General features: G+C 35.9%; 1 protein-coding gene across 1 annotated transcript in view; it reads left to right on the top strand.

Annotated features, from left to right (window-relative positions):
• SPEF2 (sperm flagellar 2) overlaps nucleotides 1-20,266 on the top strand; it is a 78,839-nt gene that overhangs the window by 20,110 nt on the left and 38,463 nt on the right. The window contains exons 10-23 of the mRNA XM_069881178.1: nucleotides 376-544; nucleotides 2,031-2,250; nucleotides 2,794-2,924; nucleotides 3,144-3,222; nucleotides 5,432-5,505; nucleotides 6,266-6,369; nucleotides 7,149-7,396; nucleotides 9,051-9,159; nucleotides 9,983-10,140; nucleotides 10,676-10,920; nucleotides 12,476-12,603; nucleotides 12,710-12,848; nucleotides 16,794-16,931; nucleotides 19,504-19,658. Of these exons, the coding sequence (XP_069737279.1) occupies nucleotides 376-544; nucleotides 2,031-2,250; nucleotides 2,794-2,924; nucleotides 3,144-3,222; nucleotides 5,432-5,505; nucleotides 6,266-6,369; nucleotides 7,149-7,396; nucleotides 9,051-9,159; nucleotides 9,983-10,140; nucleotides 10,676-10,920; nucleotides 12,476-12,603; nucleotides 12,710-12,848; nucleotides 16,794-16,931; nucleotides 19,504-19,658 (2,097 nt within the window). The remainder of the gene's footprint in view (nucleotides 1-375; nucleotides 545-2,030; nucleotides 2,251-2,793; nucleotides 2,925-3,143; nucleotides 3,223-5,431; nucleotides 5,506-6,265; nucleotides 6,370-7,148; nucleotides 7,397-9,050; nucleotides 9,160-9,982; nucleotides 10,141-10,675; nucleotides 10,921-12,475; nucleotides 12,604-12,709; nucleotides 12,849-16,793; nucleotides 16,932-19,503; nucleotides 19,659-20,266) is intronic.

The following is a 20,266-nucleotide window of genomic DNA, read 5'->3' as shown; positions in this document are numbered from 1 at the left end:
ATCCTGAATTCATTTTAGCTTCCAGGACAAAATTGTATGTATCTTTGATTAGTAGAGGCATTACCCCAAAAAAGGGAAGAATATTTTTGAGCAGGGAAAAATAGCTATAGCGAAACTGTTACTACACAGCCGTGCCAGCCAAATACTTTGTGATGACACATTTGTGAAAATATTGAAGCCTGCCACTGCCTATTGCTGTTATATAAGTGCTTATGAAAAGCTGTAATAATTATAGAAAGAATTATAAACTATATCTGGCTTAGCATATACTTGTTTCACTGCTATGATTTTTGTAAATTTGGATCTTCTTTTCCCAAATAGGTAACTCCTTTAATTTTTGGTTTGGAACTCATTCTTTTTCTTTGTCTTCTGCAGCAAAATTCCATTAAAACTGATGTGTGATTGGAAGGAATTTTTTGTTAATGGAAAACCAATATATGAACAAGCCTCAATTCAACCTTTGCCAAATGAACCAAGCCTAGAACAACTTGTAGAACTGAATAAAATTAATCTGTTAGATGAAAAAGATTACAATGAGTACAAGGTACATCAAGCTGATAAGACATAATGGAAGATAATACACCTTGACTTTTCATAATCATAAACGTGATGTTTCATTTTTTTCTTTTACTAGTTTCTGATATCAAAATTTGACATGTATTTCATTTTCATTGCATGATGTTTTATATGAAATATGGCTATATGTTATGTTAGTAGCACTGGAGAGCTGGTGCAATTTAAAAACACTATTATAATTTCGTTTTTGTTTATAATATTGATGGTATTTTTCTCCTGAGTTCATAGGACCAACATCTAAATTGCAATGCAACTACATCTTACGTATTTGGGATTTGATAGTGTGGTCATGGATATTGATCTGTTGGCCTTATCATGTTGATTTAGAGGTTGGTAGCAGATGCCTGCAGTAAGATCCCCCATGGAGATGACCCATAGGCATTCAATATGGCTTCCACAATCGCCATAATTTACTTGTACACATTCAGCGTTCTCCTTAATATAAAGTGTGGCTCCTCCTTTTCTTCTTCCTTGACTGTTTTTACAAAACAGCCTGTAGCCATCCATCATGATCCTCCAGTCTAGTGAGTTGTCCCACCATGTTTCAGTTATTCCTGTGATATCATAACTTGCTGACTGGGTGTGGTGCTTCAGTTCCTCCAGATTGCATGCATTGGTATACTTACCCTTGAGGGGGTTGATCTTGCAGTTCTCACTTGGGAGTCAGCTAAGAAACATTTGTTGTTCTGGTTGGCCTGGTTTATTCTCCAGCTGGATGAAATGACACGAGTATTACCACTTTTGACCCAGTCCTCCAAGTCTTTCAGTTTACAGCCTGCCTCACCAAGTTGGCCATTCTGCTACCAAAGATTCCCTTGCTTTTTGTAGACAGGAGGATCCCTCCCCTACGTAACAGCCTATAACCATCAAAGCATGTCTCATTGTCATGAAAGCCAAAACTCTCACGATGGCACTAGACAGAAAGCCAGAATTTGGTTTCTATTGTAGTAATACATAAAGTATTTTAAATCAAGACGTGCACAGTCTAGCAGTCTTCTGATTAAAGAATAGGAAATATGAAGGGTGTGTGCTTGGAATGGAGAGCCCATTCCCTTTGGAATTTTTCCCAATTTAAATTCTATCAATATTTTTGGATCTGATAGAATTTTAAACAACTGATACATCTCTACTTATATGTTGAATGAAGAATTGTACAGATAAGACCAGGATAAGATTTTTCTAGGCATGTCTTTTCAATTAAATTCTAGCAACATATGAAAATGGTTGTAGGAATACTTGTGTCTTTCAATAAAGTATTAGTAAATATCAATAAATGCTTAATGCTTATGTCATAATTACGGCTTTTAAGAAGAGTCTGTTCTAAAAAATATTTTATTATTTAGTACTATTGAGATTTTGTTCGTGTATATATGTGTATGTATAAGTACATATATCTGAAAGGATGAAAGACAAGACATGTTGACAAATTATATGGTAATTTGTCATTTATACAGAGTATGACAGGGGAATGGTGCCCAGCTGAAGACAACAGTGAAAACAAACCTCCTCTTAATAATAACATACTGGGTCATGTGCTTCGTAGACTGATGGAGCTTTTCTATCCTCCAAAACCCAAACCTTCACCACCTGTATATCCTGCGTTTCCTATCAAGGGATGTATTTTGGGGAAAGTTTTTAGTGGAAAAACTACCTGTGTAAAGTTTCTTGAAAAAGGTAGAGGTGCCTGGATTTTGTTTTGTTTGTTTTGTTTTGCTTTGGTTTGTTTTTCTAAAATTCTTAATGATCCTTACTTGTGTTAAAATCCATCTGTAACATTGAAAATTATTTGGGCATATCTTTTCATTACTAGTACTTGAACCTCAGATGCATCTGTATTTTACATGAGTAGGTTGCAAGTCATTCATTCATTATGTTCAAAAATAACATTTAAAACATCTAATCTTGAATACAGTGTTAAAATGGTATTACTTCAGCACTGAGAATTTAAAAATGCTTTTGGCAAACTTCTCTGAGGATGTTTGTTATAGAAGAGACTAGCAAGATGGCTGTGAGATTGTGGATACAGTGGATATTGTGCAGTAGTGACAGAGAAGAGAGTGCAAACATCTTATGTCAGAATCACAAATGAAAGGAATGGTGCATTGCTTTGCAAGTAATAATGCTGTCTTCCTCTCATTAGTTTAATTGCCAGTAATACTCTCTCTATATGTATGCTCTGCTCAAACTATAAGATTATCTAATTTTGTTGTGTATTAGTTTGCAACATTCAGGTACTGTGTGTTGATACTCTGGTTCAGGAGGCCATCCAAGCTTCTCTTAAAAATGAAATGAAAGATGAACACAATGTGATTCCTCAGGAAATAGAGAGTTATGGCAAACAAAATGAGGTAAGCATTTTTGTTAATTTTGGTTTTGTCTCACACAGTGATGTGAAGGTAAAATACATAAGGAAGAAAGCACAATTGTTTCAATTTTGTACTCAATTTCAAACTTAATTCTAAGTTTTGACTTACAAGACCTCAAGAGTCAGCTCCAATTGCCAGACTTGTTCTTCCTGTAATATGTAGTTTCCTTTCCAATCGTTTTCCTTTCTTAATTGTTACAAGGTCCAGAGGAACTTGTCAGAATCAGCAGTAGAAGTTCTACAGGATCTGCAAACAGATACATCTATCAACGGGACTGAAGGTGTGTATGTTTTATTTATATATGTGTTTATATATATATATTTATAAAGTTTAATTTTAATTCTCATGTTACCTTAAATGGCAGTTCCCGTTTCTCCTGTACATTTGACATCTGAGTTTTCACAGTAGTTTCCATTAAGAATTTCCTATTGCCACACATTCCTAGTGTCTGGGAGCAGCAAGTGCAAGCTGCTCCGTGAAGGAAGGAGAGCTAAATGATGAGGGCAAAGAGAACAGCAGAAAGCACTGACATTCATCAACAAAGAGTGAGGATATTGACTGAAGTCCAGGTCACAATCAAGTTTAGAGACACTAATCAATGTGAGCCTCAGTCTGGTGATAACCCAGCTATTCTGAGGTCAAGCCAGAAGCTCGAGACAACAGGTGGGAATTGGGGTCAGAATCAAGGACATAGGATACGGGGTGCAGATCCGGCTGCTACACAGCTGTAATGTATTACAGGCAGGGTACAGGATGAGAGCTTCAGCTTAAAAGCAACTTCCAAAGGAATGAAGGGCAAGCCCTTACTTGCCCTCTCTTTACAACAGATCTTCTCAACAGAGGAACCTGCACTGATCTCAGTCACCTAAACTCAGAATCACAGAGTGATTGAGGGTGGGAGGGACCTCTGGAGATCTTCTAGTTCAATCCTCTCAAAGCAGTGTCACTACTGCAAATTGTTCATTCTGTGGGCTGCTGAATGTCTCCAGAGATGGAGACTCCACAGTATCACTGAGCAGTGTGATCCAATATTCCGTAACACTTAGAGTTAACATTTTTATACTTAAATGGAATTTCCTGTGTTTCAATGTGAGTCTCTTGACTTTTGTCACTTTACTTGGCACCACTAAGAAATGTCTGCCTGCTTTACTCCCCTGCCATGCCCAAGGTATTTCTGTGCAATGATAAGGTTCCCCTCAGGCCTTCTTATCTCCAGGCTGAACAGTCTCAGGTCTCTCAGCCTCTGCTTGTATGTCAGGTACTCCAAGACCTTAGTGTTCATGGAGGCCTTTCTTTGGACCTGACCCAAAGTATCCATGTCTTTCTTGCCCTGTTTGAGTCCTGAACTGGACACAGCACTCCAGATGTTCTCTCACCAGGGCCATATCTTCTTAAAGTAATCCAGGATACTGTTAGCGTTCTTTGATGCAAGGGCACATTGCTGTGTCATGGTCAGCTTGTTCTCCTCCAGGGCCTCCAGGCCTTTCTTTTCAAGGTTGCTTTCAAGACAGTTGGCCTCCAGCTGATACTGAAAGCATGAGGGCACAGAGCCACCACCTCATTGTAGAAGTCTGTGAGGTTAGTCAGGTATAATTTCTCCTTAAGCCTGGCATTTTAGCCAGGTTTCAGTCCACTCCAGTGCCTGCTTGCCTAGTCCATACTTTATCAGTTTGTCTATGAGGATGTTAAAGAACACAGTGTCAAAAAATAAGATAAATAGAATATGCCAATCTTCTCTCAACCACTGAGCACCCATCTCATTGTAGAAGGCTGTCAGGCTAGTTGGTCATAATTTTACTGTCTTAAGTACATGCTGACCACTCCCAGTCATCTCCTTACCCTTAATGTGCTTGGAAGTGGTTTCCATGCTTGTTTCCTCCTTCAGTTCCCAGTTTTCCCTCCCCCTGCAGTGAGGCTGACTAGCTGGTAACTCCCTGATTCCTCCTTCTTGCATTCCTTGAAAAGGAGAATGACAGTTGCTTTCGTTCAGTCCTTGAGAATCTCCCTTAATCAAGCATGACCTTTCAAAGATGACTGAGAGTGGCCTAGCAATGACATTGGGCAGCTCCCTCGACTTGTGTATTTACAATTGATCTAAATGTTCCTTAAGCTGATCCTGCCCCGCCAAGGCTAAGTCTTTTTTGCTGCAGACTTTCTTGCCAGTCTCAGGGGCTTGAGATTTTTGAATGTGAGTGTCAAGCGTTGAAAGAGGTTGCCTGGAGAGGGAGTATGGTCTCCATCTTTGGACATTTTCAAGCTCACACTGGGTAAACAACTGAGCAGCTTAACCTTTTAACTGATGCCACTTTGAGCACAAGGTTGAAATTGAACTAGATGAGCTTAAGAACTTGCTTCCTATCTGAATTTGTCAATGATCTTATGATCCTAACAATTGTGTATATCTTCCATATTGATTTGTTCAGAGAACAGAAATGATGTACAGTAATATAGTAATATTATTGTCAAACTTTATTATGTACCCATTTCAGGCAATTGTCCTGTCAAAAAGGAGCCATCTGAGCAAGAATTAAAATCAGATCACAGTCAGGATGGCCTATCCAAGGTTTGTAATCCAATTTTATCTTCTTTATAAAGATGCGTTAGTTAAAATGGTGACAGCCTTTCTTCACTGTGAATTTATTTTTTTATTGACCTTACTGAAAGCATTTTCTGTATGAAACATGAAAATAGTTTATTAGGAAGATCCATTGCTGTGTATATTTGTTAAAGTGATATATATTGTTAAGGTTTTTTATTTTCCTGTTAAATCTCACAGTCACGTCAGGTACGCTACTTCTTATGTAATTTCTGAGTTATTCATGTTCTTCCTTCTGCCAAGCACATCATTCCCCCCATGACAAGGTTTCTTTTTATGTTCAAATTACTTAATTCTACAATGATCTCTCTTACTTTCATTGGAAAATACTTCAAAAGTTAGGATATAAAGGAATCCTTGTAGAACTAATGAAGTTAAATACTGCTGTAGGAAACTGTCAGTTTAATCCGCATAAGCTTAGAGCCAGGTCACTTTATTTTTTTATTGCTTGGCCTTCATATCCTTTGTTTCTCAATCTTGTTTCTTCCAGTCATTTTCATGGGTATAATAATGGAAATTAGTGTGAGATTTCAATGAAAATGGGCCTACTTTACATCAGTTAAAACTATTTCTGCTTGATACATAGTAATAAATAATAAATATAAATTAACATGATAAAACTTGAATTTAAATGAATAAATGTATATTATAGAAAGTAGAATCATACTTTCGTAACAGTGTTGTGAACATTCTGAGTGTGTTAGCCTTACACTGCACTCTTCCACAGCTATCTGTACGTGCCCAGCTTGGCGCCGCATCACAGAAATTGTTGAAGAAAGGAAAAAGTATTCCCGATGAATTACTAGTTGACATCTTAATGGAAGCCATTAAGTATGAAATTATGTAGCTTTTTTTCTTCAGTTACTTAGAATGTAATTATCCCGCTTATAGTCCATATTCCGCCATTTCTCTTTATTAAGGGATTTTTTGAGCACTGGAGTCTTCTACTTGGAAAGTGAAGCTAAGTAGTGAAATTAGTTAATGTTCATTTTATCTTAGCAGTCAAATTCTAGCAGCAGAGTCTAGCCATAAATTATACAGGCATTACTATAAACTACTGAAGGTAAATAAAAATATACACATTACTGTCATACAGCCATTAAATATAACTGTCTCCGTTTTCTTTATTAGTTGGAAGCTATTCAGCATGTGCTATTGTTTTCTTCATTTAGATTTTGAATTATGCATCATCCAAGCATTCACACTTCACCTTACTTATTTTTCCCCACTCTTGTTATAGTATTCCTATTACTATATTGTAAAATTGTGAAATAGATTTTGATATTTCTTAGTTAAGTGCAAAAGCTAGGAGGTAAAATACTGAAATTACACGTCTGATCATAGTCTGTATGGAGACTGTTTCTGAAATCTTTATTTATCATGACAGCAAAAATTGTTTTGGTTTTGCTTTATTTCTCTTTCAGTTAGGCTTGATGTTATTTTCTAGTTGAAAATCCATTGCTTTACAGTTTAAGTTTTTACTGGTATCTGTCATATTCTGTATTCATTAGGATATTTAATGCGCTGAATGCAGAATGAAAGGCTGCTAGGACAAGGTGTGATTATGCTATCAATTCACTGTATAATTCTGGTTCTTCATTTACTTTTAGCCAAATACCACCAGAGAAGGGTTGGATTGTGGATGGGTTTCCAATGACAATTAATCAGGCAAAGCTATTTGAAAAAGCCTATACAGGGATTGATCCAGAAGCAAAAGACGGAAATTCTGGAAAGCTCACACTTGTTACAGATCCCAGAGTCCCTAAGGAGCCTCCTGTTACCTTACCAGCATTTGATGTTTCTGTGTTATTGGATATTTCAGACACCATGGTACTGAAACGATTGGCTGACTTGAAATGTAAGTTTCTGACTACTTTTAAGAAACTTAAATGACAAGCAGGTTCTGATGTATGGGGAATGTAAAGATTGTTATAATACTGAAATGGCCAAATTGTGAGTACTTTGCAACGTAATAGCAATTACCATGTTTTAATAAAAAATGCTAAATTATGTGATATTTATGATTTCTGATAATTATGTAATTAGAATTTGTTTAGATTTCTCAAAATCTTTCTTCTCCATTTGTAAGTTCCCTTTCAACTTCAGCTGTCTAGAAGTACATGACTAGGTTTATGTATGCCATTAATCTCAGACATTATTTACCAAATATACCTATATGTTGCACTCATTGGATTAAAATAGTATTATTGCACCTCTTCTCTACATCTCACAGTATCACACTCATTAATTGTCTCTTGTCAACTTAAATACTTCCAGATTATTTCAAATACTTTTGTTTGTTTCAGTCAAAGGCAGATCAGAAGCATTCTGTGTGTATGCTTTTCTGTGTTTGTACCGAGTTCTACTGGAGCTGAGATAGCACAGTGGCTGGTGTTAGATACCACATAAAACAGTAGCTGGAAAAAACACAATTTACAGCAGTTGCAGAAAAATGCCTCATAACTAATGATAATGTACAAATAGGATTTTTCTGCAGAAGACACATTTTGAAAGGGATGAAAGAAAGGGTAAACAAAGGGGTGTACCAACATTCATCCCCTGTAGATTCCAGCCTTTGTCTCATCTTTAGTCAGTGAGTAATCAGAAATAGTCAATTTTGACGAAAAGTGGCAAACTATCAAAGGTTTTTTAGGGCATGTTTCAGTACCAGATCACGCATTCTTCATAAGTCACCCTGACAAAATACAAGTTCTTTTCATGAATGTGTCGCATGTTATTGTCTCCAAATTGTAAGGAGATTCTTCTTCATTGTTTTCACTACAGCACTGACATGGCATGTGGCTTGATTAAAACACCATTTATGTATTGGTAGAATTGAGCATAAGGCAAAATCATTAGAGCTTTTGCTAACAATGCAGTGAAGAGAAAACTTTAGACACTTGAAATTCTTGTTGATCTGAAGACCTTGCGTTGTTAAAAAAACTTTGAAAATGTGATAATATGTGATGTAATCCCAGAAATCCAAACAGATTTTATTTTATAAGACATAATGTGCTGATAGAAAAAGTAAAGAGAACAAGGAAATAAAACCAGAAATCTATAAAGAACTGGCTTGTTTCTATTCAATAAAAGGTTTTTAAAATCTGTCGTGTTTTTAGATTCAGATTTGACTGGGAAAATACCTTGTAACTGCTTGAATAGATAAGCCTGAACTAGTCTATCTGCACAAACACTCTTATCTCTTCAAATGGAGATATTTCTATGACTGCAAAGCAACCATCAGGAAATGTTAGTGCTGTAATTGGCCCTGCATTTAAGCAAAGAAAGAGGCAAGACTCTGTCTTCATGTCCTTTTGAGTTTTATTTTATACTAATATGATTTTCTGTGACCTTTCCTTGCTTTTAGGAAGCCTGGCATACATTTTTAAAAGAAGAAATGTAAGATCAAAAAACATTTAAATGTTTCTTTTATTAATTATCTTACTTAGGGCAGATATCTACCTGCACAATTATCTTTGTCTCCATATCCTCATATACTGTTTTTCGCGCAGCAGATAAATCAGAGTCATCTCAAATTCAACAGGAGGACAACAATCGAAATTCAAATGCTGAAATCCCAAAAGAGGAGATTGATTTAGCCAGGGACCAGGTGCTGCATAGGTATGTTATATGAAATACAAACAAGTTGCTTCGGCCAGGTGTGAAGGCATGTAATTAATTTGCATCTTATATATGATCCATGATACTACTGACATGCCTAGTGTTAAGATTGTACTTAGTCGTTTCTCTAATGTGAAGCCTAAATAAGTGCTTTCGTTTTGGGGAAAATATAAATAACCCCAGAAGATAACAATTAATGTGTTTTACTTTTCCAACTTATTCTTCCAAGGAGAATTTCTTCTTCAGATACATGTTGCATGAACCATACAAATAGATTACATATATACATACATATAGATATACATATGTATGTATCTAAACATACATATATCGGAGCTGTGTCGTGTGTTATGTGTCTGCCCTTGAGTGAAATGCACTTGGTTTGAGATAGAGATTTTCTAAAATTATAATTTCCACTTTTACATTTAGAAAACAGAGCATTTTTAATTGAATCATTAGATATTTAACTTTAAATTATTAGCAAAATCAAGAATAAATTTAGTTTCTAAATATTTAGTGCTGTTAAGTATTTTAGACTATTATATTATTGACTGTTATTGTTTTGGTTTTGATATAAGAAAGCAAAGTTTATCTTGTAACAGGAAAGAGTAAGAAATAAATAAGGCTATTTAGGATTTTGAAATGTTTCCTATGTTAAAAACAAAGGGATGTGGTTGGAGTATTACTTTGCAAAAAATACTGTCTGGATTTGTTTTAGTATTGAATTAGATGTTTTATTCTTTCTTTTGTTTATTAATTTGGGAAAATGTTTTACTTTTCAGTAGTTAGATTTTAATTTTATATTTTAATATGATTTTTGTAGGATTTCAGGCTTTCTAGATGCATGGCCAAAATTAGAGAAATGGTTTTCAGTCCATCAAAATATTCTAGTGAAAGTCAATGCGGAGGCAGAAGAAAGTCTAGTGTGTGAGACAGTAAAGAAAATTATAATGGAAGAAATTTCCAAAAGCCAGGATAGAGGTAAGTTTTCCCGTTCCTACTTTCTACAATTCATTAAGAAAAGACTTTGCACTTTATAAGTAACACTAATAGTTAAATTATAATATGGAGACACCCATTTTCACTGGCGCTGCAAGGCTTTGGGGATGTATGAGACAATGAGAACTGCACCGGAATTCTGAACTTTTCTTCTGTATTTCTACCTTTCAGAGGGTATGGACCAATTTCACATAGTTGCAAAGATAATTTGAGAAAAGTTTTAAAGTATTTAGAAGAGTCAACTGGATAAATTTAAATTCCCTGTACTAAGGATATACTAAATTCAGTCCCTTCTTAGTAGTTTAAATATTATAGGTAGCTTCTTCACCATAAGGGATAGTATAATGGTATAGGAAAGTCTATAGCTGGGTTAGTCTTTCACGTTTCTTCTCTCACGCGTAATCTATGAAATATTGAATAAATTATCTTGAACGTATCGGAACAGCATAGATGTCTAGTTCCGTTTATTGATATTTAAAATAAATTTGAATGTACTAATTGTATGTTCATATAAAAGGATCTGCTCAAGAAAAATCACCAGGAGAAAAGCTTTCACCAGTTACATCTCAGGATCTACTTCCTCCAGCTACATCTCATGATCTACTTCCTCCAGCTAAATCTCAGGATCTCCTTCCTTCAGCTAAACCTCAAGATCTACATCCTCCAGTTACGTCTCAAGATCTACTTCCCCCGGTTCCTGTGGCACCACCAATTGAGCCAGGATCAGATGAATGGATTTATGTAGATGAACCGCTTCCCAAGGTGCATTCATTCATGATTAAGTGTTAGATATTGAAGTATATATATTTTTCTCAATATTTTGTACATATTCTTCCTAGATATTGTCTCATTGTGTGTTACTCTCTTCAATATTTTTCAATGAAAGGTACCCCAGTACATATTATAAATATCTTAAAAAACCCCAAATAGCAGCAGTTACCAAAATATGTAAGATCAGGAAAGATCCTTTAAAATTTTGATCATTTATTTCTTCAAAGTTCTTCACAATGATGATGAAGAATAGCACATGGATGCAAAATAATAATAATAATAATAATAATAATAATAATAATAATAGTTTTTAATATTATGAAATACAAGCATAGACTTACTGAGTCAATGCCCTATTTCTGACAAGTGCCAGTAGTGGGTCTTGTAGAGAGAATGGGGGGAGTGTACACCAATCTTTCTCCTAGGATACTTCTTTTCCTAACATATTTTCCCTGAGAACATTTTCCTAGCCCCCAAGTATCTCTAATTTAGGTGTTTTGTGAGATAAATTCATATCTACAACTTTGTGTTTAGAGCCCTCAGTAGACTTTTCTTCTTTTCTTGTATCTAGATGCTCTTTTGGTGAAATTTAGTTTTTGGTATAGGCTATATAGTTATGCTCTTTCTGAAAAAAATATTTCTATCTCTTTGCTTTAAACCTGTTGTTTGCTTGGATTATTTGATGACCTTAATTCTTCTATTGTGGAATACAATGAGTAATAGTGCTGTAATCAATATTCACCCTCTGGAGATATTTAAGATGTGACAGGCATCTGTTACTTCTGCCTTCTTCATTTTTCTCAATATTGCTTTGCTTCTCCAATCCAGTTGTAATCTGTTTAACTGCTCTTATGCGGAGGTGTTCAGTATATTCAATCATGATTCTTGCCCTTCCATCTGTTTTACAGTTCTACTGTAAATTTTTTGAGATGAGGAGCTGGGACTGCATGCAGTATTGAGATTTGAAGTTGCATAGTGATGCTTTGTATTTTGTTCTGTAATTCCTTTCCAAATATTTACTAGTTTTGCCTTCATGACTACAATTAGCTTGCATAGGCTGTGAATCTCTTTCTGAGTGGCTAAAGTCAATAACTCAGTATGCTAGATTTCCTTTGGCCATGGGCTTTATTTTGCATTTCATGACAGTCGATCAGTCAAATGTCACTTCTGCAAGGCTAGACAGTCAGCTTAGATTTTTACCAGCTTAAACAGTTGTGTACCACCAAATTTTGATACTTAAGTACTCATTCTTCTTCCGCTAGTTTTGAGTGTATCTGAAACCACAGATATTGGAGTATTCTGCTGAAATTTCCTGTTCATTTTGAGTACTGTCACTTTTTTCCAAAGAAATGCCCAGGATAAACTATATGGTAGTACAGTGTCTATAATCATTTGTAAATAGTTGCAAATCAAAATAAATACATCCTGAAAAAAAGTAAGCAATAAGATTTCATGGAGTAATCTTTCTTGTATTGGCTAATGCTATAGTTAAATGGGCTACCAAGAAATGTGTCTGTTAATTTTAATGTTTTTAAAATATTCACAGGAGGTAGCGGATTTTCTAGTACCTTACTGGGAAATTGTAGAAAATGCATATGTGAATACCATCAAAACTGTACTCAGATGCCTAAGAGATGAACAGCACTCTATTATTTCTTACTTAGCAGACATTAGGTGAGTAGAAATAGTAGCTTATTACATTAACATTAATATTTTGTTTTTTTCCTGTAGCATTCTGTATGTCTGTTAACACCAAAATTATTTTTACTGTAATTTACAGAAAAAAATTCCAAGTTTATTTAAAATGTCCAGACCTTAAGCAGGAGTTTGTATCCCAGTGGCAGACAGATTTTAATTCAATTGCTGATGACCTGCGAGAAGATGAGGAAACCAAAGAAGAACTACACCAAAGAGTTACTGTAAGTAAATGTCAAAAGTTCTAGTATGCCCTAAAGTGTACACAAGCTTGGGGTAACATGAACAATATAATGTACAATTTTTTTCTTTTCCCTTCTCACCTTTAACTGTTTCACTTCCTCTTCTGTATAAAGTGCTCTTCACAATTATTTCTCTGCTTTTTGGCCATTTCTTTCTTCTGTCTTGCTTCAGTTTTAGGTTATACTGTGGAATTCTGGCAGTAAATATTTCTCTGCTTTATTTATTTTATAAGGTTTTCGGAGGTTTTACTCGAAAGCTTGGACATTTCTGTCATGTTCTAACAGATCTTGGCAGTCGTTTAGTTTTTCCATAAGTCATACATGGTAATACATGTCTACTAAAACCAATTTATACAAAGTACAGAGAATCTCTTTGAAATCTTTTGACTCAGGTAGATCTTTGCCAGATCATACATAGAATCATAGAATCATAGAATAACCAGGTTGGAAGAGACCCACCGGATCGAGTCCAACCATTCCTGTCAAAGTGTACATCACAGAAGTACATAAGAGTAATGGTCCTGACAAATTCAGAGCCAAATTTAATGTAGGCAGAAAACAGAGCGATCTCTGAATTTATCAGATTCGCATTTCAGAACAGACTTACTTTTTAGTTGAAATCATACCAGGAAATGCTCCTAGGAAAGGGGAAAAAAACACTGGCAATATTGTTAATTGAATGGAGCATTGATGGAATGAAGGATGAATTCACTGCAGTGGCAAAAGTAATGGACCTCCTTTTCCATAGAATTATTACAATAGAGTAAAATAGAGGACTAAAAAATCATCCATATTCCTTATTTCTACTAAATGGAATAATAAAAAGGCTATTCCTATATTTTAGAAAGCTAAAAGGAAAAAAATTTGACCTTTAACTCATAACAGAAATCCATGTTTGACTTTGTCCATTTCAAATTACATTAAAAGGGGGTGATGGTTCCATATGGTGTGCTGAGATTCAGGTACTGTGGTAAGGCTAAGCACAGCAATTAAGGAAGCTTGGAGTAAGTACATTACTTCCAGTATTTCTAGTGTTGAATGACCTATTCTAGTCCTTGTAGATCACAAACCTGTGGGTGAATGTAAAGATGATACTTTGTCTACGCTTTCAAGCCCTGCACGTTGTACCTCCTGAATATGAGAATTCTGTTACCCATCCTTCCTTGATGCTAGAAACAGAAAGAAGAAATTAGAAGAGTGATAATGTGTGGAATTTGTGGAATGTTTTTCCTCAAACATTTCAGCTTTCCCAGACTGTTCAACTCTGTCATCTCAGCTGGGCCCTTTCTGTACACACTGGAAGGTGCCAAGCTGTTAAATCTGAAAAACAGATTTGTCTGATGTTGACTGGAAAATGTAAATATCCACTTAGTTTGTGATTTGTGAAAAATCCCTAAAAGGCCTAAAGCCCAAAGGGTAGGCAAGGCTTCGGCATCCTGAAGATGCAAACTCAGAACAGACTCACTATGGATAAAATGCACTTCAGCAGCCCATCTCTGCTACATCCTCTTTCAGTAACTTCTCCCAACTTCCCTTACACTCCGTTGCTGTCATCAAACATGGTCAGTGATTTAGTCCCACTGCTCTTCTTTGAGGAGCGGACTCAGCGCATGCATCTATCTTTTTTTCACTCAGCTGAATAGAAGGAGAGAGAAAGAGAGAAGCTGCTTCAATTTGAAATAAGGAAGACTAGTATGAGAGAAAAAGAGAAGAGATGTAAAGGATGCTTTTATCTTCTCCCAGAGGAAGATACCTTACTGTCTCCCTCTCCAGCTATGCCCAGTGCTTGCAGTAAATCAATATTGTATCTTGAATAATAGGAGGGCAAAGCAGAAAATCCTCCTCCTTATGTGTCTCAGGAAGGTACTGGAAGGAACTGTGTATCAGTTTGTAAAAAAACCACATTTGTTTTATTTATATTGTATTGGGTTTCCATGGCAAAGTTTTGGTAGCAGGGGTGCTACAGAGGTGTCCAGCCAGCTCTAAGACAAAGATGCTGCTGTCCAAAGCCAAACCCATCTGTGATGCTGGTGACATCTCTGTGATAGCATGTTTAAGAAAGGGTAAAAAATGCTGCATGACGTCTATGAGAGAGAAGCGAGAAAACATGAGAAACGACTCTGCAGTCACCAAGGTCACTGAAGGAGGAGGTTTTCTAGGCATCAGAGCAGAGATTCCCCTGGAGCTCATGAAAAAGACCATGGTGATGCAGGTTGTCTCCCTGCGGCCCATTTGGGACCTCAGTAAAGCAGGTATCTGCCCTGTAGCCTCTAGAGGACCCCACACCAGAGCAAGTGTATGTGACCTGAAGGGAGTTGCAGCCTGAGAGCCCACACCAGAGTGTGCTCATAGCAGCACACGTGGGCTGTAGAGAAGATCCCCCACAAAAGCAGGTATTCTGCTGTGAGTCCATGAAGCACTGCAGCCTGTGGTAAGGACTTTGTGAAGGACTGTCTCATATCATCCATGCTGGAGCAGAGGAAGAGCATGAGAAAGGAGGAACAGCAGAGACAAAGTGTTATGGACTGAATGGAACCGCTGTTCCCCATCCTCCCTGCGCGGCTCAGCAGCAGAGGAGGTAGAAGAGTCAGGAGAGAGGTTGAGCCTGGGGAGAAGAGGTGGGGGGACAGGTGTTTATAATTTTGTTTAATTTCTCACTATTCTGCTCTGTTATTAACTGGCAATAAATTAATTTCCCCAAGTCAAGCCCATTTTGCCTGTGGTAGTGAGTTATATCTCCCTGCATTTCTAGCATATCTCTCACAAGCATTTCTAGCATATTTTCTCCCGCTGTCCAGATGATGAGGTAGAGTGATGGAACAGCTTGGTGGGCCAGCCAAGGTCAACCCACCACTGCAAAACAGATAAGTTATACCCTTGTACCTTTTTTTTATTCAGTAGCATGTCCTTGTGTGTGGAATTCTACAATGTGGGACAACCATGAATACATGATAGACTTCACCTTGGATGCCTTCTATCTGTGCCATTGCAATTCATTAGGTAGCCCAAGGCTACTTATCTGTCAGCTTCCCTGTTGCTCTTGTTCAACAGAGAACAACTGGGTTTGACTGGAGTCTTCGCATGGGAGGAGAGAAACAGAATCTGATGTAGTAGGCTGAGACCAAGACCTGGTGAATATGGACTCATTTATCACTTGAAGCCTGAGCTCCTCACTGCCCAGCTAGTAGTCTGGAGCACCTTTTCTTTTTATCCCAAAAAGGTCATGTAGGATAGAACTACTTGGAGCCCAACAGACAGCTCATCTGAGCCTACCTTAGCACTGCATAAAATCACAGTTTTCTCTTCCTAGCACTTATTATTACTTAGAGATTGGTCACACTATTTCCATGCAGAGATGACAGCAGGGAACAGGATTAGTAGGTCCTCAGTGCTGTCAGTAAACCACATATTAAATATAGTTACCAATTGAATAACCATCCACATTAAAGTAAAATAGAATGGGGCTGTACAAACCAGAAGAATACTCAGATGCAATTTTCTCAGAATGTTTCATATTGCACATCTCATAGGAGTATACTTATAAATGAATTAGTTAGCAGCCATTCAAGGGGCAAGTTTTTGTTGCAGGTGGGACCTTTGCTATTTATATTCTCACATCTTTGTCTAGCTTGGATAGGTCTCTCTCTTCCTGGTGAAAGCAAGGAGGCCTCGTGTTGTTTTCTTCCTACACATTCATCTCACACTTTTGGATTTTCTGCCTGCCATGTTTGTAAAGCTCCTTTCTGTCATCTGTCTTTAAGCACATAACTCATGACCAAGTTTTGACATCTATAAAAATAAAGAAAAATCCCCAAATGGGAACATGCTGTATGCACAGGGCAAAAAATTAATTTTACACAATAAATACTAAAAATATATTTAGATTTTCTTTCGTAGTTATTTCTTATATGTCGTTTTGTGTTTTAGGACCTAAGAGATCGTCTCTGGGATATCTGTGATAATAAAAGAGAAGAAGCAGAGCAGGAACGTACTGATACAATGAATGACGGCTGGTTACCAGATTGTCGGGGGATTGCAATGAACCATTTCTTTTCACTTATGCAGGTACGGCTCTACTACAGAGTCTGTGATGAAAGGAAAAAATTAATAGCTGTTGAAGACAGTAAGCCATTGAGAAATTCCATGTGGTTGGTTTCAAGTAAGTGAGGGATTGAGAATTAAATAAGTGGACATTCATGTATCTTCTGAATTTATCTAGAAAGTTAGAGACTAGAAGCAGATGCTATTCTATACTTATAACTGTTCTTGCAGGCAGGAAAGATTAAGAAAAATGTTGTCATTATTGTTCAACATTCAGTCTGCAGTGTATAGGGCTACTTTTTGCAGTTTTATCAGCCCAGTGAATCTTCTGAGTTTTGTAATAGAAATGTTAAAGCTGTTTGTCTTTCTGTGATCAAATTGACATCTGCTCTTGATTTAAAAACTACATGATTCACTGCTGCTGTAGTTCCACTTGCTGTTAAGACTGTCCAGTGTTTCCCATGTCACAGATTTATTTCAGTCATATCCTCATCCATATGTCTTGAAATTTTACCTACAGACTAGAAAAAAGCCTGCAGGGAGTGTTCTTCGGAATGCAATGTCATTTGTTGCTCTTGAGAAAATCCATTCAAATATAACCTAGCTTTCATGAGAAAATCCATTCAAATATAACCTAGCTTTCATACATCTAATTTTAAAGTTTTCAGGAGACCATCTTCATTCTTGGGATCTCCCTTTCCCCAGTTCCTCTCATTCAGCCAAACCATTAATTGTTTCAGATCCTAAAGGAAAGTGAAACTTTCCTGTGACTACTGTTTTAAGTGCATAAATTTTGCATGGGGCTGCACCAGGCTGAAATAGACTTTTCTGTAAACTGAGCAACCACCCTATGAAAGTTTTGGCAACTGTAAAGACAACAGTGAAAACAGAGCTTTAAACACATGCCATATGATGGTACTTTAACTGAAAAATCAGTCCTAAGCAGCTTAGGATGTGCTTTCTGCCCATTAATTCTCTATGTTATTTTTGTATGCTTATTAAACAAGGGAACCACTCTCAGATGTCACGTGAGTGTTGTGGTAATTTAAGCAAAGTTTGTGAAGTAGTCAGTAGCTATAGTAAAGAATTTAATAACTCTGTTTTCAAGGAGTCTAAATAATGACCTAAGTAAAGACTTAAGGCCACCACCTGAAGAGAGACAATATTTATGTAGTGGGACAATATTTATACTGGACTTTATGCAAGTTGGTCTCAATGATCCTTATGGGTTCCTTCTAATAGTCTATGATTATATGATTCTACTATAAATATCAAGTAACTGCTGACTAACTAAACAACATCCATCCTGTAATTAGGATATCTATATGACTGTGTATTTAAAAAAAATATGTTAGGTTGTATGCATAAGGGAGCCAAATTATACTAATAATGCTGAGACTAAATCTTGTGATTTTCTGCTTTTATAGTCATGTAAAATTTCATAACCCTAATTGTCTTCTACCAAGATTTCACCGACATGTTAATGGAGTCCAGAGGAGATTCACTATGAATCTAATTTGACCTGTCTTATGTCAACAGGCAGAATAGCCATTTAAAATCACAAATATATGTTACCCATATATAAGCTTTTTTTCCAAAAGAAAAATGCAACATTTTTACTTTCCTTACTTAGTATATTATACTCCAAATAAATGAATTATTAATGCTAAAAGCATGTAACTAAAAATATGATAACTGTATCTTCACGGTATGGCTTTGTTTGTGAAACAGCCAAAAATAGGTTTCTTTGGGCTTAAGCGCTCGGTCTGTGGGTTTTTCTGTGGGAAGTTACATATATTCCCCAGGTGGCTCTGTTATTGTATAAACATATAGATTTCTATAAATGCCGTTTATCAGATTTCTTTCCACCTTTCCGTGTAAACACTGTTATAATAGAAGATTTTTTTTTTCCTTGACTTATGGATTAATGCTGGTTTACACCACAAAGGTTTTATCCTTTGTTTTGTGAATGTGGTTTTGTGCATTTTCCCATGAATATTTAGTACAGTTTTGTCAGTTAGAAAATAACACCATCCTGTATCAATAACTCAAACATGACAGGTGTTAAGTGTTTTTTTTGAATCATACTTGATTTCTTCTAAGACAATTCACACAAAAAGATCTTCAAGATACTTAGGTGTACAAAGTCTGTTGATTTCTTTGGTCCAGAAAAACTGTATGGCTTTTAAAACGTTTTCCATCACTTAACTTTTTACTTTATGCTGTTAAGAGTGTTAATTATTTTAAACAAAAAAAATCCCAATGATTTGTTGGTTCTGCAGTAATTGCTACTATAGAAGTACATGTACTTCAAAATATATTGTAATTAAATTTAATGCATCAAACATTTTCGTAAATAATTTTTCCTATTCTAACAATAAGAATTTTATTAAAAGTTAGAAATAACTGTGTGAAGACATTGTCAATGCAAATGGAATTATGCAGTAAATACACTGTAGGCTTTCAAGCACATATGGTGATGTTTGTTGTTCTCTCTGAAACTTAGAATTGCTTCTGCTGTGTTGTATTTAGAAAAGTAACAGAAATTTGATTTGGCTTGTTTGGAATTGCAACCTTTCTGTCCTTTCTTTTTGAGGCTGAAGTGGATCGTTTCCAAGATACAAAAAGGCTTCTTCATGACTATTATACTACAATGGAAGGAAAAATCCCAACAAATGACAGTCAAGATTTTACTAGAATCCCATTGTTAGATATTATTGATGTAGAGCAGAAAGAAGATGAATCAAGAAGGTAGAAATGCATTGTTAAATTATATAAATATCAACAGATACAATGCACTGATATCTTTGTGGGTGTATATGGAAATATATGTGTGTATATTTCAAAGGATGGGAAAATAAGAATTTTTAATTAGAGATTGGAGTCAAATAATGAATCATGAATCATCTTATAGGTTTAACTTATCCCTGATTTTTTCCAGATTTTCCTCTTGCATTTTCACTAATATAGCTCTGAATTATAAAACAGCTTAAAAGCTGCCTTAGGAAGAAATCTGATGAAGAACTGTTTCCTACTTCCCTCTGTGTTGCTGAAAGTTTTCATCACCATCGTCACATAACTAAGCTGAATATGATTATGGAACATTAACAGGTTTAAAATATGTATACGCAAACACAATTAAATGGGTTGCATAATGACAAATATAAGTCAAAGCAACCTTGAAAGACACCAGATCTGAATGCCATACTAAAGAAAATGTACAATCAAATAAATAATTTAAGAATATAAAAAATGCTATCAATAATGAAACCTTTTTTTTTTAATAGTTACAATTCATTTAGAAACCATCAGAATTATGTGATTGTGCTTCTATCCAATGTGGAATATATCAGCAGATC

This window comes from Phaenicophaeus curvirostris, chromosome Z (genome assembly GCF_032191515.1).
Source record: "Phaenicophaeus curvirostris isolate KB17595 chromosome Z, BPBGC_Pcur_1.0, whole genome shotgun sequence".
NCBI classification, from domain to species: domain Eukaryota; kingdom Metazoa; phylum Chordata; class Aves; order Cuculiformes; family Cuculidae; genus Phaenicophaeus; species Phaenicophaeus curvirostris.
This window is presented reverse-complemented; position numbering and strand designations above follow the sequence as displayed.